At 33.2% G+C, this 23,156-nt stretch overlaps 2 protein-coding genes across 3 annotated transcripts in view; one reads left to right on the top strand and one right to left on the bottom strand.

Annotated features, from left to right (window-relative positions):
* LOC123678985 (dedicator of cytokinesis protein 7) overlaps positions 1 to 7,086 on the bottom strand; it is a 48,799-nt gene extending 41,713 nt beyond the window's left edge. The window contains exons 1-4 of the mRNA XM_045616291.1: positions 6,739 to 7,086; positions 6,598 to 6,670; positions 6,348 to 6,526; positions 6,017 to 6,213 (exon numbers count right to left, since the gene is read on the bottom strand). Coding sequence (XP_045472247.1) covers positions 6,017 to 6,213; positions 6,348 to 6,526; positions 6,598 to 6,670; positions 6,739 to 6,779 — 490 coding nt within the window. The 5' untranslated portion in view covers positions 6,780 to 7,086. The remainder of the gene's footprint in view (positions 1 to 6,016; positions 6,214 to 6,347; positions 6,527 to 6,597; positions 6,671 to 6,738) is intronic.
* Positions 7,087 to 8,935: 1,849 nt separating this feature from the next.
* On the top strand, positions 8,936 to 21,725 carry LOC123678070 (vacuolar protein sorting-associated protein 37A). Of its 2 annotated transcripts, none has more exons than XM_045614853.1 (6): positions 8,936 to 9,128; positions 9,177 to 9,366; positions 9,418 to 9,544; positions 17,536 to 17,799; positions 17,911 to 18,062; positions 21,234 to 21,725. In XM_045614853.1, the coding sequence occupies exons 1-6, from the start codon at positions 9,040 to 9,042 to the stop codon at positions 21,426 to 21,428; spliced, it is 1,017 nt and encodes a 338-aa protein (XP_045470809.1). In that variant the 5' UTR covers positions 8,936 to 9,039; the 3' UTR covers positions 21,429 to 21,725. The 2 variants fall into 2 exon arrangements, with proteins under 2 accessions (XP_045470809.1, XP_045470810.1); XM_045614854.1 differs by having other exon boundaries at positions 8,976 to 9,128; positions 9,185 to 9,366.
* Positions 21,726 to 23,156: the final 1,431 nt, after the last annotated feature.

Genomic DNA, 23,156 nt, shown 5'->3' with positions numbered 1-23,156 from the left:
AATTTCTCCCTAAAATTGGCTGGCGCTCGAGATACTACTGCAAAGTGCTGAAGGGCAATTGGCAGAGGCGCCAGTGACGCAAAAAGGTCGTTACACAATTAGGACTCAGTGAGTAAATTTGTAATATAAAGCAAAAAGCTGTTCTTTTAGGTACTGCATGGACGGTGAGAAAATTCCTAGGAGGCGACGGACATGTCCAAGGATCGGGAGATCGCGTGGGCCAGAAGTTCGACGAGAACCAGGGGGACCACAAAGACCAGACACGACCGAACTCTATCCTTCTGTTTTTTTAAATATCTGGGATTGAGTGAATGTTCCTCTTAGCGGGGAGTGAGAAGCCGGCGGCGATGAGATTTTTCTATTCTACGCGTATAAGCTTAAGTCGGGAAGTATATTTAACATCAATAATTCACATGTCACGACTAAAAAAGTTACAAAATGATTATGTGAATGCTGTGTTCAGGAATCCCTCAATGGAATACAAAGTTTTAGAGATTAATATCTCCTTTACACTCTTCTTGAAAGCTACTAGGGTGGAGTTTTTGATATCCACTGGAAGGCGATTATATAATTTGGGACCCCAGAATTAAATACCCAGTTGAGTTCTCTTTTTTCTGTGGTATGGTACAGCCAGGTGGTGCTATTCTTGTGGGCGTAGTTGACGCACTCCAACATGTACACAGAAGAGACGGTAAGTATTTTGAGGGTTTTGTATGCTTCTCTAGAACTTTCAGTTTTTTTTTAGTTGAAACAGTATTCTGATTGGTCTCTTCTGAAGAATGAGTATCTCTGACATGTGGGAAGATGTACCCCACAGAAGTATACCATAAAATAATGATGGAGTGGAAGTTTGCATAGTAAGTAGTAACAGCAGCTTGTCTTGTACACTCTTTTTCTATCACTCGTATAGCATATATTGCTGCGTTCAATTTCTTCTTCATTTTTTATAAATGGGGCTTCCAGGTCAACCCTCCATCCAAATATAACCCCAAAAATTTCAAATTATTTGTGCTATTCCTTCGAAATTTCATAATCTGTGTTTTTTCTTCATTGACCTATAGATAGTTGTTATGAAACCACTCATTTGATTTTACCAATACAGCTTTTTCCATTGACCTAAGTTCTTGCATGTTTATAGCCTTCATGAAGTAGGATGTATCATCCGCAAACAGCAAAGTTGAGGCCGAAGCCCGTTCCTGAGTGCACTGGATAATAATATCATTAATGAAAACAATAAAGAGCACATGGCCCAAAATGGAACCCTGTGGTACACCACAGGATTGTTCTCTTCCACGAAGACACACAATTCTACTCCACACTCTGGGTTCGCTTTTCAAGGTATAACCCAAGAAGCCGCAAAGCGCTGCCCCTTACCCCATAAAATTCAAGTTTTCCTATCAGTATTTCAAGTTGAACAGAGTCGACCGCCTTCTAGAGATCCCTTGACAGTATCTCAAATTCATGTCCTTCATCCTCCGATTTCACAACCTGATTGATTATCTCTAAAAGAGCTGTGGTGCTAGACTTATTTTGTCTGTAACCATGTTGGTGATTGCTCAGTATTGTCTTCAAAATAATCAATCAGCCTAGATTTTATAGCTTCTTCAAATATCTTAGACAGTGATGGCAATATTGAAATTGGTCTGTAGTTTCTTGGATCATTACAATATCCCTTTTTATATACCGGTATGACTCTAGCTATCTTATGCTGATTTGGATAAACCCCCTCCTGTAAACAATTATTGATAACAATGGTTAGTGGAACAATTAAAGCTCCACTTATTTTCTCAATGAAAATGGTTGACAAACCATACGTATCTTGGGTATATTTGCTTTTGAGATTTGAAATTATATTAACTATTTCAAATTCAGTAGTTGGATCAAGAGTCATAATTGTTTGTGGACGTGATGTGTGGTTTTCTAATCTTTCAACAGCTTTGATGTTTTTGGTTGAGCACGCTGTACTATTGTTGATGTTTTGCCCAATCTTGAGAAGTAATCATTGAACAGATCTGCATGTAACCTGGTCTCATTCATTTGTTTTGCATTTCTTGTTTCGTTATGAATTATTAATCATACTTGTTTCATTTTGTTTCCTAATTGTAAGATTTTTTCTTCATGGTTTCTTCTCTTCTCTGTCTCAATGGCTTCACTCAGTTTTTTCTTGTACTCTTTGAAAGATCCAAAACATTAATACTGTGTGTAACATTGAAAATGGTGTCAAGAGTTTCGAGTGTGCTCTTTATATATATTGTATTTGTGGTATTCCTTATTGAATTTACATACATTCAATAAACTCTATTGAATGTATTTTCATGAATAAACTCTCTTATTATTATTACTATAACACTGTACTGTACGGTTTTTTTGATCTCCTGTGAAATTGTTCATTATGGACATAGCAGATTTACACTCTTAGCCGACGAAGTGCTTCTTTCATCTTACGTACAGCTGTATTACCCTATGTCCTACGTGAGCGACTAATGTTGCGACGCGAGCGACGCGAATTTTATGTACTGCGCGGGCGACGCGAACAGCGCGACTTTCAGTGTCCTACATTGAAAACTACAAACACGACACGGCGAGACCAATATATGGTTGGAATTGGGATTGTGCATTGCGGAAGATCAGTCGCGCGAATTTCGCGCGGAAACATCAAATAACTTGATCGCGGAATTCGCGTAAAACAGTTTTACGACCGATACGACTGCACGTAGGACAGCGATATTATATTCCAAGGTTTGATAAATTCGCTTTGGCCGCGTCGGTCGGTCGCATCGCTCGCAATAGTTCGCTCACGCAGGACACAGCGTTAGACATGGATCTGTATTTGACTTTTTGTTTTTTATTCATACTTTGTTTTTTCAGGTTCCAATTCTATGATTTGCCCATAGTGATCTCCAAGATGAAGATTTTTTTGTCAGCAAACGCACCACCTCAAAATTACAAAAAAAGTTGTCTATACATGTAGAGCTAAATGGAGTTATTCTAAATGGTTCATTCATGACTTGTCTTAGATTAAATGTTTGAAGAAAGCTTTCTGTCATCATTTTCTCCCTACTATCTACTAGTATGTTTACATTGAAATCCCCTGTTACTATTATTTTGTAGTCCTTAAATAACTCCTTATTGAATATTCTATCAAGCATTTCGTCGATTGGTTATCAAGGGAATTATTATAAAGCAAGGAAAAAGAATATTGGACAAACCCTCAGGAGAAGTGCTTACCGTAGATTCTTATATTCCTTTTCCCTATTTCATCAATTGTTTGTATGAAATTCGATAATTCAGCTTACTAGGACCAATAGTTTTTCTTTTGGTATACTTATTCCCGATACTTCTGCTATAATATCTTCTTGATAGTGTTCAATTAGATTCGGAATGGGAAATTTGAAGTCGGGTTTAATCAATATTAATGATCCACCGTTGCTTGAAACGACAAAAGCTGTGAGCTACAACATATTCGTCCAATCTCAACCTTGAGAGAACTCCAATTTCACTACGAGTGATCCAGTGCTCGGTAACACATCACACTAGGCTTCAATTCTTTCAAAAAAAAAAAGCGATCTACTTTATTTCTTATGGATTGTATAATTACGTTCAATATTATTAGGTTTTCAATATTATTATTTACACTTATTTCTTTTGCAGTTGTGTGGCGTCTAACTAAACATTCTTACCGGCTTTTTCTTCTCTCATTTTATCAAATGCAAAGTTATAGCATGTAAATGCTACTCCATTAGGCCAAAATTTGATTTCATAAACTTGATCTTTGTGTTTCATTGGTAGTTCTAATTTGAAACAAGTGTTATCTTAAATTTGGTGATATGTTTCAATTTTCTTTACAATGATTTCTTCATCAGTACAAATATCAAGCTTTCGTGACACATATTTTCTAATTATTTCTTCTGTTACTTGATCTTTGACTCTTGATATAAATAGCCATACTTTCTTCTCTCTTTGTTCCCTTCCCTGGAATCCTAACGCTGTGTACTGCGTGAGCGAACTATTGCGAGCGATGCGAGCGACGCGGCCAAAGCGAATTTATCAAACCTTGGAATATAATAGCGCTGTCCTACGTGCAGTCGTATCGATCGTAAAATATCGATAAAATATTAATGTATTTGTGGCCATCGACCTGAGTCCTTCAGCCAATAATAAGTTTGATTACATTATGAAATTACAAAAAAAAAGAGTTATATAATATAAACTTAAGTAACATTCAAGGCCTTCAGTGAACGAAAATTACAGTTTTTTTAGCCTTTTCAATTCTCCATAGCATGGACTATATTTCATCTTTGGCCGCTTATCCGAAAAACATGAAAATCACGAAAAACTATCTGGCCGGAACGATATCATACAATTCAAGTCGTGGAGCTGAGCTCTTATGGGTTACCAATGTAAACGAAAATTTCAAAATTTATGTCTTTTTCAATCCTCCATAACATGGACTATATTTCATCTTCGGCCGCTCATTCGAAAAATATGAAAATCACGAAAAACTGTCCGGTGGTACGATATCATACAATTCAAGTCGTGGAGCTGGGCCCTTATGGGTTACCAATATGTACGATGAATTTATTATTAATAGCCTCCTTATTGCTCTCTATGATATGAACTCAAATTCATTCTTGGCCGCTCATTCGGAAAATATAATAATCACGAAAATCTCTTCGGCCGGCATGAAATTCTTCAATTCCATTCTGAAATTGATCCCTAGATCCCTAGGTAAACAAAAAATTGCTACTCGCTAGATCTTTCATTTCTCTATAAGACAACTTAATATTATTACGTTCACGCATCCAGAAATCAAATCAAAAAATCGCAAATGACGAAAGCGTGTTTGACCGTGGTGGAATGAATGGTTCCCGAGGAGCTGGCCGGCCGGGAGCTAACCTTACCGAGGTAAATTATTTGATATTTCTGCGCGAAATTCGCGCGACTGATCTTTCGCAATGCACAATCCCAACCCCAACCATATATTTGTCTCGCCGTGTCGTGTTTGTAGATTTCAACGTAGGACACTGAAAGTCGCGCTGCTCACGTAGGACATAGGGTAAATGTTTTTCTTCATCTACTGAGGCTGTTTCAATTGTTGGTTTTCTTGTTGAGGATTTTCGATATCCTTTGTGTAGAGTGGTATATTCGGATTCATTCTGCTCACTATGTTTATGTGAGTATTCTATGTCAGCTATTGGATTTGGTCAGTAGGAACCTCTAGATGTCAGGTCTTTATCTTCCAGCAATAACACATCCTTCATAATACTTTTATGAATTTCTTCCATACTTTTCAGACAAATTACCTTTGTGTTAATCATTTCTTTCTTTGTATTATTCTTATCTATCATCTTTAATTGTTTCTGTATTACTGGGTTCATTTTTGATACCTCTCTACTAATATCTAAATAGGAAGGTTCAATAGGTAATTTGCTCCGTTGTTCTCCATTAGTTAAAAAAAATTGATATTGGATGGGGAAATAGAGGTTCAGAGTTCTCTTGAGAAGTTTAATGGGTTTATGTTCAAGAAACATTATATCAATTAGGGAAGGTATTGAAATGAACACGTAAAGTTCTTTGAATTGATGTAATGTTATGTTTTTTCAAGTGTGCTGATTGAAGTTGTCATTTTGAGTTTTTGTTAAAAAAAAAGTCTAATTTTCTAATTAAATATTCTAATAAATATTTTCGTTATTTAAAAGAGAACTATAAATATTTTTATGTGAGGGTTGATCACAATTTATTTCAACAACACTCATGAAGGAATTGGAGGAAAATAATACTGATTTGGATTTTGTTTATAATGTTAATGAAACAGGATTAAACTAGAAATAGTTACCCTCATAATCCTTGTTGTTTATCCAAACCATTATAATTATAATATATATAATATATAGACAATTTTATTTTCTATGTAATATGTATGATAACCTCCTTCTCTTAATTATCCAAATAGCTAACAATAATAATTAGTCCAGATAATCGAGATTTAACTATAGTTGTGAAATAATAAACTTACCAACTTCACTATGATTATCTATTGATTGTACTTGAAAATCCACTTCAAATTCCTGTTTTGGACTTGGTTGTACTTTTTTACAAGCATTATTTTTTGTAGAGACACTACTACTGAGAGCTCTATGATTATATCTCACCACCTTCCAGTCAGATGTATAACATTCTATACAGGATTGCACATGGGGCGGTAATGTTTCACTGTAAATACAGCCAAATGAAATTAATAAGAAAGAATTTCCAGTTGAACACTTGAATTATCTAATAATACATTTATTGGACAAAATTTGATATAACATATCAGTAGAAACTATTTTGTAAATAAATGAACTCACATTTTTTCTTCGGGAACCACAGGCTGTATGGTTCTAATAGGCCTTTCAATAACATCAACTTCCACATCTCTATGAGGCACCTCTAAAATATTTCTAAGAGGATCTTTATCAATTAGGAGTTGATACTGTCCAACAAATTCTTCAAAATCAAATGGTTCCACTAAATCATTAGTCCAAATCTAAAAATACTTTGTTCAATAATTGATCTTTGCAATAGAAAATTTACTTGTACTGAAAAAAAAACAATTACCGATGAAGAGGAAGGCGATATGAAACTACTCTTGTGACAAGCTACATTTCTACGAACTTCAGCAGGATGCTGCCTACAAAATAGAAATTAGAACCATTATGAGAATTGTTTGATATATACTTGAATACCGAATATTCTTACTTGGATAACTTTTGAGTAAACGCTCTTTGTCCAGAAGACATCTTTTTTTTTTTCTAATGAGTGGATTGCAAATTGGGAAAGATTTTTTTTTCTTACATTTCACACTTTCGTGAGCATATAGGATCAACCGGGTGTATATAGACAGAAATAGATAAACAAAATGTTATACTAAATATACGTGTGTATATATATATATATATATATGGACCTCTAGCTTTTCAAACAACCAATACTAATATTTACATTAGATCGTATCATTTAATAATAATTATTATTATTCCAAAAAACTAATATTCGGAAGAAATGAATTATTATTATTGTTGTATATCATACTATCATAGCTTTAATCGATTAGTAAACGTCAATCATAGAAATAGACATAAATAAACTCATTGAACTAATAATACATAATTCTATGGATAAACTAGGTTGTCAACTTTGTCTACTAGTTTCGCCACGGAGGTCACCACATACAAACACGCACACAGCCTATAACATAGACCTATAATAACATAATATTGTTAATAATTAATAACATAATATTGTTAATAATGTTATTATAGGTCTATGGCCTATGATGATGAAAATTTGATTAAAAATTTAAACATTGATTACTTTATGATTTCTCTTGCCTTTGAGGTTTACACCGCACGCTCCGCACCGCTGGGTATATATCTAACGCAGTAAATGTAAACCCACAGATTACGGATCTGTGTGTAAACCTCAAAGGCCTTAACTAAGAACTAACAAGCAGGGGGGTGAAACCGCTAGTGCTAGCATTGGCAACAGATGTGACGTCACATACACTTAAATTACACGGTATACATATCACGATGTAAAAATTTTATTCTCATAATAAGCCAATCAGCGTTCGAGTTTTTCAATATGATTTTATAACCAACAATAAATTGTGTTTGTATTTGTAATTCTTGAATGAACAGATAAAGTGGTTTTTATTGTCACTTATTTATTACAAGTTCTGTTTTAGGTTTCAGGTAAGGTAAGGTCAGGTAATCCATGAGAAAATAAATTTAGAACAAAATAAGACCGGGTTTTTCCTCATATTGTATTTCCATGCTCTAATATATCTGAGATCCTTACTTGTGATTATAATAATCCTTCAGAATCAACTATATTAAAGTTAAATTCTGTTCCTCGGCATTTACTGAAGTATCAAATTTATAATCATCAGCCCTATGATTGTAGAACTTCCCCAAATGTTTCTTGTATGGAAAATATTAATGATTCTAACAATAACCATCTACGTGATCCAGAATTATCATATCAAATTAAAATGAATTGCCTACTAATTGATCGCTATTTATAATCTTTTCTTTTCATATCCACCTACAACCTCCAAATGAGCTGAAAATGAAGTAACAAAGAGGACCTGTGATAATTAAAGTGAATTACGAAATGAGCACTGTAACGCAGGAAGATAGATTAAACCAACTGAAGATTTTTATCTTTCATGTATGTGTAGAAATTTGAATATTGCTTCAGAAATGTATCAATTCAGTTGTTCATCAGATATAATTTCATACAGTAGGTATAAATAGGTATTTTTTTTCAGTCAGGTATAGTGTAAATCTCCCAATATAATGTATATTATGTATTGATTTTTATAAATAATTATTATTTTAAGCAAATATGTAAATTTCCTTTGATAAATAAAACTTTTCGATGATATTTTTCTGTTTTAATTCGAAATTATAACAACATAACCTAAAATAAATACTAATAATATTCCAACAATTTCAATGAATTGTCATACCTTCATATTCAAATTTTCCCGCCATATTACACTACATGATGGCGGACAAAATATCGGCCATATTGTTGCCTTGATTTAACACGGCGTTAGCACTTCTTATATATTTAGTATTCTGTGCTAACAAGAGAGTGCATAAACGCCACTAAATTCTTAGGTTTAGTTCTTAGTCCTTAGTTATTAGGAATGGTGCATAAACCCACCATTAGGCGGGTGGTTATGTTGACGATGACATATTTATCAAATAATTGGGCATGTACCTAACGCAGTAAATGTAAACCTCAAGGCCTTAACTAAGAACTAACAAGAGAGTGCATAAACGCCACTAAATTCTTAGGTTTAGTTCTTAGTTTTTAGTTCTTAGTCTTTAGTTATTAGGAATGGTGCGTAAACCCACCATTAGGCGGATGGTTATGTTGACGTTGACATATTTATCAAATAATTGTCAAATCAAGGTATATAGAAGTTTGTTTTTAATGCTTAGGAAAAATAAGCATATTTTCGTTACAAATTCGAAAACATCAAGCTAGATGGTTTATGTGATGTTACCTCGAATTCATCGTAGCGAAGCAGAATTACGTAAACAGCAAATTAACACTTTGAAAATTTTCAATGCAAAGTAAGTTATTATTTATCATATCACATGACGTTCTTATAAGTCGATTAGTGTTACAGAACTGACCGAGGGGATAGAATATCAAATTGATTTTCATGCAGGTGATAATGACTTCAAGTTGATAGTGTCATTAGGAAATGAATTTCCTAATGATAAACCTCTACTAAAAATAATTCCAATTGTGGTGCATCCATGGGTTAACCATGAAGGTGATATTACAACGGCACCAGGTCTACTGAATGTAGGTTCTTATATTATCATTATGATAACTTTATACTATTATTATTTTTAGTTCACATTACATTCTGATTTGGGTAGAGTAGTTCAAGCAGTAATACGGGAATTTGAAAGAAATCCTCCTCCCATAACTAGTGAACATGGTGGCAATACAGTAACTTCACCTTCAACATCAGTAAAAGGTATATGAGTATTAAAAATTTACAACATTGTGCCATTTCCTTCATAATGGGCGCGTTCAGCAGAAAGATTGTTAGCATAAGTAGCTCCGCTACTGATAGGTATCAGTTTGGTAACCTTAGTATTCTCTGCTGGACAGGTTACTCCTTTTCTTGACAGCAATAGGTTCTGTAGGTCCTTCTCATAACTTCGTCCGATGCCTTTTCGCCACCTCTTCCTATCATCCCATTGAACTTGACTCAGGTCTCTTGTGCTCATAGCTTTCTTCGCACTTTCCATACAAGTTTTCCTTGGTCTACCTCTTTTCCTGAGTTTTGTAGGTACCCACTCCATAACCTTCCTTGGCAGTCTCTGGTCATTCATTCTCTGTAGGTGTCCATACCAGATGAGCTGTTTGGCTTCAATATCTTTGATATGAGAGATAATTTGCTATTATAATCTCGATTTTTATTTCCAAGATTGGTTTTGGTATTAATACTTTTTTATTCTTCAATATATGGGAAATTTATTCCATTAGTGCTATATTTGAAATTTAAATTTCGTCCCAAAATCACTGTCATTAATATCAGCTACTCAACATGTTACCAAAAAGTTGCATATAATAAATTTGCTACTAAAGATGGCGACCGCTCCGTAGCGGAAACTGATAGAATACTTTCAGCAGAAAATTCATAGAATATAAACTGTTCCACAACTGTTGAGTCTGCTGAACGCACCCATTTTGATATATCTTTATGATATATACGATTTTTGTCTTAAAATACAATTCCAAAATGACAAAATATTTATAACAAATCAAAAGAAACTTCAGAATATTCGAAACTGTTCTTGTTGAGTAACTAAATTAATATAAAGAAAGATATATGTTTCTGAATTTTTGTATTTTTTAATACAATTTTCCTCATCTGTGCCTTATAGTTCAAAAACTTGCTGAATTTACCTACTTACAACCTGTATATCTACTTCACAAAAATTGCAATTGAGGAATTTTAAGTTAACTGAAAGGAACTGTTGCTCTGGTACAGATTGACAGAACATTTATAATTCAAATGTATATAAGACTGCCTTGGTAGTATGGTGGACTAAAGAGTCGATTGTGGTGCCGAAGGTACCGGGTTCGAATCCTGACTAGGTCATGGATGTTGTGCATGTCTGGTGGTGGTTGATGAATTTGATAGCCTTATAGGTAATGAAATGTTCGCTGTGTAGATGGCTGAAGTAGCCTAGCACATATAAAGGAATAAAAAAATGTATATAAGCTACTGAACATGATGAGAATATATTAAGAGGATATTATGACTATTGTGACTAATATTGTCTATGTGAAGATTTTCTACCTAGGAGCTCTTTTGAAAACTTTGTTAAAGTCTGGAGATGCATATACTTCAATGCCTGTTTTACACATTAATTTCATGACATAAATTCAACTTGCTCAATTCAATGTTTTCTGTCCTGACTCTTCTAGGCCTCTGTGAGACCGCTCAGACAGAAGCTTACAACTTTTATAAGTTAGGAGGAGAACCTGTGTTCTATGTAATAAGCTTTCTAAACGTTGATTGAGTAAGTTGATATACCCTTCTCAAGAGGTTCTTTTGAAGAAGGTTTTTCGTATTTGTCTTTGGCACATTGCGAGGTAGGATTATGAAACTTTTTAGAAATTATTTTGTGTTCTAGTTAAATTCAGTTGGTAATTATGCAGTATGTCCAAATACTATTGGGTATGGTTAACAAGAATCATTTATTCCTTATTCTTTTGGCTAATCAATTTCTACTGTTTTACTGACAAAATATGAAATTTCACTTTTAAACATAAAAAAACCTCTTATCTAAAATCAATAAAACTGTTTACAAGATATCTGCTTGAAGTTCTTAGTGTCCAAGATTGAAGAAATGCGTTTTTCTATGGAAAAAGTATTTATTACAATTGTTTGTCTGTAGGAGTAGTTATTAATTTATAGTCTAAGAGCCAGTGGACGGCAGAACACACATATTTTAGGAAAGCCCAAAATTTCGTCAGTCTGTTCTACCTACCGACCATGAAAGCTAAGCGCGGTTGCGGTGCCCCCAGCTGTAGTGAATTGCGAGCGACAGGTGGAAAAATTTCATGAAAAAGACATATTTAAGGAAAGCTGCCGATTTAATATGTCAAAATACACTCTCATAGCTATTCAAAAACGAAACGGCAGACGATTATCGCGGTACCGAAGTGGTGGCCGAAAATTTTCAAAATAAAAAAAAAAATTTTCAAACAAATTTTTCATAAAACAGTTGTCTTATCCGACTCCAAAGTTATTGAACTAAAATCTGGATTCAGATTAGGAAGTTAGAATTCAGAATAGTGAATTGAATTTCAGAAACAGCAAATTATATTTCAGAAAAGGAAAATTGTATTTGGGAGGTTATCAATTCAATTTCAGATAATGAATCCTAATCTGTAACTCGAATAGAAATGGATCGTAATCTGAGAAATCAAGATGCTTTACTTCTATCATATCCAAATTTGATATTCTGTATCAAATTCTTTATATATTGCCAAATTCAATTCGTAATTGTTATCCGTAGTAATTCTACTTAAGTTACAGATAACAATTCGAAACGATTTCTTTGCATTTCTATTCGATCCATTCCTTCAGTTTGAAGTTACAGAATAGGAATGAATGACCAATTGGATCGTAATGTGAGAAAAAAGGATGTTTCGCTTCTATCATATCCAAATTTGATATTCTGTATCAAATTTTCTATTGCCAAATTTAATTCGTAATTGTTATCCATAGTAATTCTACTTGAGTTACAGATAGCAATTCGAAACGATTCCGTTGCATTTCTATTTGATCCATTCAGTTTTAAGTTACATAATAAGGCTGAATGTAATATGTAATCAGAACAGTAGCGAATATGAGGTACCAGTGCAACACGCTCTATTAGTGATGACGTCACACACCGCCATTTTACTTCTCCTGTCAGTGTTCAGAATCCAAACAAACAAATTGTCATTCAAATTAGTACGTTGTCGTTGAAGAAATTGACTTATTTTGATAAATAAGATTATTTAAGGAACGATTTTACTATTAATTGATAGACAGAAGGAACGAGATTCATGCCAGTAAGTTCGAACTTGAAGATCAACTAATGAACATGGCTTTTTACAAAATCTGGGGAATGATACAGGATTCAAACTTACTGATGTTAACCTCATTTCTTCTGTCTATCAATTAAAACTGAAATCGTTCCTCAAAACTCTTATTTATGAAAATAAGCCAATTCCTTCAACGACACCGTACTAATTTGAATGACAATTTATTTGTTCGGATTCCGAACACTGACAGGACTACCAAAAATGGCGGTGTGTGACGTCACACTAATAGAAGTAGCTATTTATTTTCATTAATTCTGAAGTACGTGTAACCAATTCAGAATTACAATTTCTTATTTCTGATTTCCAAATTTAAATTATCTGAAATCAAATTTTCCTTTTCTGAATTAGATATTGCTATTCTGAAAAATAAATCACTGTTTCAGAATTTAAACTTCTTTTTCTGAATTTCAAATTCCATTTTCTGAATAACAACTACCAATCCTGAAATACAATTTCGATCTTCTGAAATTAAATTTGCTTTTCTCAATTACATTTTACACTTTCTGAATTACAAATTGAAATTGAAAAAGGTGTAGATCATCATCAAAATATCCTTTGTTGAACGAAGGCTTCTTCTATTCTGTTCTTATTCGCTCGCGGTCTTCGCTCCACAATCGCTTCATCTGTCGTTAAAAGTTTCGCCACCAAGTTGACAATATCTTCTAGATCTACTTCAGTGCTCCTGCAAAGGGCTTCACTTCTTATGTGATTCTTCTATTTTTCTTTCTGTTTGTTACTTTAGTAAAAAAAATAAATTCAAAAAAGTAATTTTATTTTCGTTACAGAAACATTTGTTGTTTCTTTTCGGTTCTATAGAATATTTCCATTCATTATTTACAACAATATTTATCCCATTGTTGTAGTTTATATGAGAATTATTGTAATAAGACGAATTATTGAGTAATTTGAAATTTTAGATGTTCCACGTTTTTGTTAAAATAACCCCGTATTAAGACAACTATTCACTACGTTAAGTTACTTGACGAAAACATTCTACATTGGTGAAATCATTAAAAGAAATAAAATAAATGAATAAATATATGTTTATTCCCAAATAATCAGCAATTACATAGATAAATTAATAAATAAATGAATAAACCCACAAAAGTTTTATATTTCAATTAGTTTTGAAGTTATAAAACAAACTTGTATTTTTTTCAAATATAAACCATAAAATTTCTATTACAAATAAAATCGCTTTTTTTCTCTTGTCAAAAATATATAACATTCAATTCAATTTATTCATCAAAAATTGTGTACGTTACTTGTACAATACTTATAAATGATTCTGGCAAAAGAGTGCAGCCTAAGCAAGCTTGTAATCCATACTGCAAAAACTAAAATATGAATTTTTCTCTAAATCTTTCATTATTCAACTCTATTTTTAATATTAACAAATAAAAGAAGGAAATCAACATTAGTCCTATAGGGTGTTTCAAGTTCGACTGCCTATTAGACGTTTGTGGAGAACGGGGCCTATTTGAAATCTGAAAATTCGGAATATGATATTCTTCATGATGCCCTATTCAGCTAGAATATTTTCGAAGCTCCGGCACTTACACAAAAAATTTAAAAAAAAAAACTTCTTTATTTTATGTCTCAAATATTATCAAGATTTCCATTCTCAATTACTCCTCCCTAAAATTATTGCGTTAGTCTTTATAGTTTTCAAAATATTGAGAAAAAATGTAAGACAGATAATATAATGACATCACAGCAGAATGGATGATCCAAGAATTGTATATGTCTGGTGATGGGTAATAAAATTTGAAAGAGTCTTATAGAAAATTAAATGTTCATTGTGTAGATGGTTAAGAAAGCCTAGCACATATAAAGGAAAAAAATAACAAGAATCTTAATTTGTTGATAGCGCTACCTGCAGTTGACTTAACGAATCTTAACTTATATCATCAAAATTGGCAAAACAAAATCTAATCAGTCAATACACCAGGCTTTTAGACATCTTAGTTGGTACTAACTAAAAATCATATGGATTTAATACTAGCAACGCCATCTGTGCATCAGATCGGGGACTTTTCAATTGGCCTAATAAAGTAATTAGACATTTAAAGTTCTATGGTCATACAGTATTATTGCTAGTCTGTCTTGAAACAGATGGAATGAAATTTACTCTACGTATAATATAAATTTATAAAATCTCGAATAACTCTTGAATTATTGAATTTGGGAGCATAATCATGTTTGGACACTACCCTTATTTTTCACCGTAGAATCCAACGCAATATGGTTCTAATTTGAAAATCGAAAGTTATGATCAAATTTTGTAAAACAATTTTTGGCACAATATTTGGCACAATATTTGAAACACCCTGTGATGATATTACTCAAGTTCATTTCTACATCATTCTAGTTCGAGAAAGTGAATCGAGTACACACATAGGATATTCACAGTAAAAATAATTCACTTAATAGTGACTATGGAAATTTTCTTTTTTCGGTTTTTTCATAATTTTTTGAAAACTATAAGGACTAACGTAATAATTTTAGAAAGGAGTAATTGAGGAAAAAAATCTTGATATTATCTGATACATAAAATGAAAAAAAAGTTTTTTTGAGAAAAAAATTTCTTGTCGGTGGGTATATGCCCACCGGTGCGGAGCGTGCGGTGTAAGGTGTAAACGGTTGATAGGTCACGTGACCACGGAGCAATAGGAGCGTTCTTGATTTGCCGAACGATGACGGAGCTAACGGAGCTGATATCGAAGAATTTTTGAATGTGTTTTGTGAAAAGAAAAAAGGAATTTCGTCTATTATAATTATTGGAGACGGCCAGACTAGATCTAATTTGTCTCCTCGTTATATCAGGATGTATTCTACATAATGTGTTCATCTTGAAAGAGTTGAAAGGAGATAATCCTGAGGATATTGTTGAATATTGTTCAAAGAATAGATTATAAAATTCCTTTTACTCTATTCTAATTGGTTCCCTGATTGATTATGCATATTTTCGATGTCTACAAAATTTCCAACTTTTTCATTAAGTGGTTCATCAACAATATCTCCTTTCAACTCTTTCAAGATGAACACATTATGTAGAATACATCCTGATATCCCGAGGAGACAAATTAGATCTAGTATGGCCGTCTCCAATAATTTCAATCGACAAAATTGCTTTTTTTCTTTTCACAAAACACATTCAAAAATTCTTCGATATCAGCTCCGTTAGCTCCGTCATCGTTCGGCAAATCAAGAACGCAACGGGGTCACGTGACCTATCAACCGTTTACACCTTACACCGCACGCTCCGCACCGGTGGGCATATACCGAACGCAGTAAATATAACCTCTTGAAATCAAAAATTCCTATCCCACAGAATTTGGCGTACTTCTTTTCTTCATTTTTTTCTTCATTTTTATGTTAATATTATTGTAATCTATGGTCCACAGTTCGCACCCTTTTCTCCGTCTACCTAGGCGGTGCGAAAGGATAAGCACCGGTGCATTCGGTTGACATTTACCGAACGCAGAAAAGTGCAGAAGGTGTGATTTGCCGAACGCTTAGGGAGCTTACGGTGGTAATGGTGCGAACGGTGTGACATATACCGAACGCAGTAAAAGTAAATATCTTATTGTTGTCCGCTATATTTGCACTGGAAATGATGCACCGACTCCCAGAACCAGATTTAACCCAAAAGATGTTTAAAAACTTCAGAAATGTGATTCTAACCTTTTCTGACAAAAACATCCAATTTTGTTTACAACTGAAACACTAGACGTCGCTGGCGTCGTCTTAGTCGCTTCGTTTCCTATCTTTCTCTCCCTAATCTTTGCAGAAAACGTGAACACTGAAATAGTGCGCACCGAAAACGTAAGCGGGAAACGACACACTCGATGGGGGCAGCACTAGTGCGCACCAGTGCAACAAGCAGAAAACGCTATTAGTTTCAGACCATTTCCTCCGACACCAACAAAGGCCTTCGCCAATACTTTATAGCCTCTGTCCAAAGAATGTATCAATGAGTTCTTGTCGAAATATTCTCCCTAAAGCCTTATTGTTTATTACTTATGAGATTGAACTTAGGTTCAGTTTCATAATCCATCCGAAAAGACCGATTCAATAGAAAGTCGCCTTTAAAATGGAGCTTGAAAGTGGCTACGGTTTCATGAACATATTCTGGCCATTTTACATCACTTTAGTACTGGACACGATTTTAAGTTTGAAGCGACAACAGTTTTGGATAGGGAGTCCAATTGGTTTAGGCGCAATATGGGAGAGATGGTACAAATTCGAAAACATTAATCTTAGAACTGAATGTTTATGTATAATAAAAAATATAGGTTCTAATTTGAAAATTTTGAGTTTTGATGAATTCTATTTGTCTAGGTTCATGATCTTCTTATAAACACTCTGTACATTTTTGGTCCAAACCGCAGTCTTATAATACAACGTATTTGCAGAATCGAAAAAGAAAAAAAATTTTTCGAAAAAAGTTTTTTCTGCTGAAATATTCGAAAAAATGGTAGTCCTCATCGCTTCCATTTTTTTCATAAGAATCCCATTAACTCATGAACCGTTGAGTTTTTGCCCAAGGTATGGCATATTGACGAAATTGTTTTTTTCGTCATAAAGCTAACTAACAATGCAATAATATACTGGGTGTGCAATTTGAAATAAGGAAGTAGTAGTCTGTTTCCGGTATAACCGGAAGTTGTAGAGATTTGAAAATATTTTAGGGATGAAGATCATTGTCTCAAACCCCAATATGCAAATTTTCAGCACAAAATTATGATTAGTTTTCCATAAACGTCTAATAGGCGATTTCGGTGAATCACCCTGTATGTCCCAAATACTATTTTGTGTGAAAATTATTATAATATCATATAATTTTATTTTCAGAATCTGAAATAACTAGTCCAGGATATTTAATGAACTTTCCAACTTCATCAAATTTTTCTCCTCCTAGTCAAATGATAGCTAGCAGTTCTATGTCATTATTACAAGGAAATTATTTCCCAGAATTAAATAAACTCACTATTAAAGAATTGAAATCTTTGAATGAAAGTATAGATAAACAGGAAGATTTTATCCTTGAATTGACTCAACCTAAGGAACAAAATAGGTTGATAGATGAACTTATTCTGCATGTTGAAGATCTAGCAGGTAAATAGTTTCTCATCAAAGATGTCACACTTTTTCATTGTTGAAATATAATTGTAATGTCTTCATATTTGGTCAAATATTTAATTACATTTTAATATTTTATAATTACAGACTCTAATTTATCAAAACAAGAACAATTAGAAATGTTAAGAAAAGGTATTGAATATAGAATAGAAGAAGCAACTGATCAAACATTCAAAACTGAGAAATTACATAATGATTATAAAAATTTATGTGAAAAATTCTCACCTAAAAATATTCAGGTAAACTGCTATTTTTTTTTAATATTTGCTCTTTATTTATTTAATTTTTTTAAAATCAAATCATTATTTAATCCTGTAGTAAATACTTTGGAAAATTTTGTATGATTTACCTCAAAACGTGCTTTCATTTAAATTCGTGGTCAAGAATGCTGTGGAGAAATTACAGTTGATTTTCTGTGATTGCAAGTAGCGCTTAGCTTGTACCATATAATTCCCAGATTCGAAGTATGTAAAAAAATGTTAGTGACCAGTTCAATTTTTCGACTTTCTTGACCTAATTATCCCTCGATTCACAAAGATAGTTTCCTCCAACTTACAAATTTCATTGTCAAGTTTGCCTGGATAAATAAAATAAGTGGATTCTGACAATTTTCGGTCAAGAAATTTCAAAAAATTTGCTCATTTAGATTGAACCAATTTGAGAATTTATGAGAAAAATAAAAGTAAGAAACATGAGACTTTCATTTAATTCCTAATCATACGAAAACATTATTTGAATCAAAGGAGCTGCTGGAAATGACCATCTCTCTACTCTAAACATTTTTCACATCTTTTTGTGAAGGCATTGAAAACATTATCCAAGGTATGGGGTGAATTGTTAATTTCTTCAACCTTTTTGATAATTCGGTTCTTCAGTTGGACTAAATCAGGTATAGGTACTTGAAAAATACTATTTTTCAAATTAGGCACAAAAAAGTCACGAGTGATGAGGTCGCCAGACAGCGAAGGAAATTCATGCTCAAAATGTTCAAACTAATAAGCCGATCCTGAAAAACATTTCTCATAAAGGCTGAAGATTCTGTAGCTGTGTGTGCTCTTGCACCATCTTGTTGAAAGAAGCTTTCAGTTAATTCCTCCAAATTAAATTCACCCATTAATAGTGCAAGAATTTCGTCCCTATAGCGGTCCGCTGTTAATGTTCCATTGAAGAAAATTGGTCCAATTATTCTCCTCCGACTCATAGCGCACCAAACTCCAACTTTTTGAGAATGAAGGGGTATCTCAATAAAAAAAAATTTTTTAGTTTTTCGTTTCTCCACATTCTCAAGTTTTGTGAGTTGACATACCCAGAATGTGACGAAGCCTGGTGGCTTCGTCAGAAAAAAAAAACGTTCGTGAGATTATTACTGATTTCATTCAGGAACCACTAACAAAAAGCCATCCTACAGGGATAATCAACCTCTTGAACCTTTTGGTAGCAGGTCAATCGCTATGGAAATAAATTGATATCTTGTTTCAATATCTTATGACATGTAGCAAAAGAGACACTAGTGAGTTGGGATAAAACTGGCAGAAGTTCTTGGAGCTTCCTCCATCTTCGACCGTATTATTCTAGTCTGGTGTCTTTTTTGTTTGTCGACCACTTCCACTCTTTCTTTCCACTCTGCTGGTTTCACGGAAAACACTAACGCACCGTGAAACGGTACTCTGGAAACATTTATAAATCAATGGGAACATCTGGGTCCTGGATTCCGTTAGACATTCATCTATAGAATATTTCCCTTCGCCTTCAATCTTCTGTCCATTTCTGAAGTAAGATTGGATCATGAATGCCTTTTGTTCTTTGGAAAAACCCATGCTTTATTATTTACTAATACTTATCTCACAGATTCGAAAATCCAAATTCTAAATATGACATATTATGATATTTTACTTGTAATGATGGTACAAGATAAGCGCTACTTGTTATCACAGAAAATCCACTCAATTTCTCCAGAGCACTCTTGACCACAAATTTAAATGAACGCTTGTTAGTTAGAAATCTATGGAAGTGTCAAAAATGAACTGAAATTGAACACTGAAATGATTTGATTGAGCAAATCACTACGATAAAAGTTTTATGAAACCCATCTTTAGCCTTTTTTAAGAATATATTACATATAAAAATAAGCAAGTGATTGTAGTCGAAGTAAATCGAAGTTCAAAAATGCAAAAAAGAATTCATCTACCTTTTAACTGCATCTAATATATGTATACATGTATATATACAAGGTGTTCCAAATTAAGTCGGCACCATTGCCAACTCCGTTGTTATTGATGCTACAATGTCGATTAAATGGGCAAACTGGTAGCATTTTTAGTGGCCTTCTCGATGCCGAAAACAAAACAAAAATTGACAGTCGCGTTGTCCTAATATTTCATGAAATGATATTTTTTTCAATGGAACACCCTATATTTTTTCATGCATTTGGATTCGTAACAACATTCTCAACAACAAAGCTCATTTGACTTTTTTTCTTAAAGGTGAATATACGACAGTTGTATTAATAGGAAACATTTATAACAAACGGATTTGATAAAGCGCTATAAAATATCGAGAAAATGTTCAAAAACTCCGCCTTCTTGTTGATCACATATTTCTATTGACACTATTGATTCACAAAATAAATGCGGCTAGCGAAATGGCTTTAAGATGGAAATTATCGTTATGTATATTATTGTATATTAATACAAGCTTAGAGGTGTCAATTGAGTGATGCGACATGATCACGGGTTTCACGAGTTCACATCCCAGCGCAATTCGTATAAGTACAAAAAATAGGTGTTTGGACAATCATGAGGTGTTATTCGCCGAAACAAATACATTTTTTGTACTAGTGAAAGAATTAATATTTCAAAATAAGTCGCTTATTTTCCACTTCAGGAAGAAAGGTGATATGAGCTTCATTGTTGAGAATGTTTAAATGAATTGAATGCATGAAAAAATATATAGGATGTTCCATTGAAAAAAATATTTTTTCATGAAATGTTATGACAACGCGACTGTCAATTTTTGTTTTGTTTTTGGCATCGAGAAGGCCACTAAAAATGCTACCAGTTTGCCCATTTAACCGACATCGTAGCATCAATAATAACGGAGTTGGCAATGGTGCCGACTTAATTTGGAACACCCTGTATATGACTTCATATCAGTGCTTTTCTCTTAATTTTTTTATTGTTAATACTAACTCTTGTCTTTGTGGTGGAAAACGTATGGTTGTTAAATATAATATGAGTATAACTTCTGAGCTACTCAATAAATGTTAGAATTCATTGATTGAAAATATAGTTGACCTAATTTTTCATTTTAACTTTTTCGGCAAATCAATCAATACACTAGTAATAAAAGTATTTCATTAATATTAATAAGTTGAGAAAATTTCCATAATGTTTAAATTTTCATTTCTATAGGAACATCTTCGCTTAGCATCTAGAAAAGCCGATGAGGATAGCGAACAGTTAGCAGAGCAGTTTTTGAATGGTGAAATGGATGTAGATAGATTTTTATCCTTATATATTAGAAATCGAACAAAATATCAAACAAGGAAAATAAAAGAAGAAAAATTATCTCAACAAATTGATAGTCTGGAAAAAGCAGGTTTCTAGTTCATATTTGGTGATATGTCCATAAGTTGATTGCTTTGTAAAGGTTCCTTCCAAATTCAATAAGTAAACTATAAATTCTTTATTTTAAATTATTTTGCCCTATTTGGGATATCTGTACTCGATTGAAACATTGTTTCAAAATAATATTTATTTCTTGGAAGGCTTGATCTTTTTTGTTATTTCCACAGATAAGGAATTTGAACATTACAATTTTAGTATTATTCATTATGCTAGTGAAAAATTAAATACTGTAAAATGGCAGGCCTTAAAAATATAATAAAAAAACATCTCTTTTAATACTGAAAGATTATTTAAAATATGATGCCAAATAAATTTTTTCTCACATACAACAGGTAAAATTCTTATTATACATTAACCAGAATGATTCCCAAAAATTATAATATAATAGAATTATATGTATAGAACTTATTTCCTACCATAAGTAAGTAAGTATATACATGTTACCATACAAAAAGTATATACATTCGTCAAAATTCCAATTTAATTCAAAGGAAAAAAAAAAGACAATTTACATAAATATATAAATAAACGAAATTGGATATACCTTAAAAGCTGAAAAATCACAGTTAAAAAATTCATTTACATTATAAAGAGTCAGTTGTAACAAAAGCAAAAAGCAATTTTATCTTGTCTTTGAAAGAAATTTATGAAATCCTTCTCAAATGTGAAGGCAGAACATTGTAAAATTTTGGTGATAAATAATCAGGTGCACTCTGTGACTACTTCAACCTGCAAAATGGAACACAGAATTCATCCCCATTTCTAGTGAAATAAGGATGGCTTTCTCTACGAAAACTCCACATACTTGACCTCCTATGGGCATACATCAATAACTCCAGCACGAATATAGATGGAAGTGTAAGTATTTTCAATTTCTTAAAAGAATCTCTGCAATCATCACTATAGCCTATGTTGGCTACAATATGTATAGCTCGTCTCTGTAGTCTGAACACTCTCTCAAAACTACTGCAGCGACCCCACATAAGTATCCCATAACGTAGATGGGACTCACATAACGAGAAATATGCCGCCCTAAGTACACCAACCAAAACAGAGGAAGATAACTGCCTTAATACAAAAAGGTCCCTTGCCATCTTTGCGCACAAGTAATCCACATGAGCCCACCAAGTGAGCTTTGTGTCCAAGTGCAGTCCCAAGAATTTCACACTACTCACGGATCAGTTCTCTTCAATGAGAAAACAAACTTTTCAGTTTTCTCTTTATTGACAGAGAGTCCATTTCCCGAAAACCACCTCAAAGCATCCGCCCGTATATTAGCAAACAGCTCCTCCGCCATATCCACACCATCACATGCAATTGATGTATTCGTATCGTCGGCAAATAAAACATTATGCGTCATCTTCATAAAATCCGAGAAATCATTTACAAAAATGAAAAATAAAATAGGCCCAAATATTGAACCTTGTGGTACTCCAATAGTATTTTTCGTTTTTTGTGACCACTTATTATCAACAAATACAGCTTGTAATCTTTCAGACAGAAATGATTGAACTAATTTACAACTATTCTCACCAAAGCCATACCTCCGTAGCTTAGCCAACAATGCCGTATGAGGTACGGAGTCAAACGCTTTGGTTAAATATAAAAAGAGAGACAATGAACACTTTCCGGGCTCAAAACAATCCAAAATAAACTGGTATATACTCAAGTTAAGATAGCATCGATTGTTGATTTTTTCCTCCTGAA

This window comes from Harmonia axyridis, chromosome 4 (genome assembly GCF_914767665.1).
Source record: "Harmonia axyridis chromosome 4, icHarAxyr1.1, whole genome shotgun sequence".
Lineage (NCBI taxonomy): Eukaryota > Metazoa > Arthropoda > Insecta > Coleoptera > Coccinellidae > Harmonia > Harmonia axyridis.
This window is presented reverse-complemented; position numbering and strand designations above follow the sequence as displayed.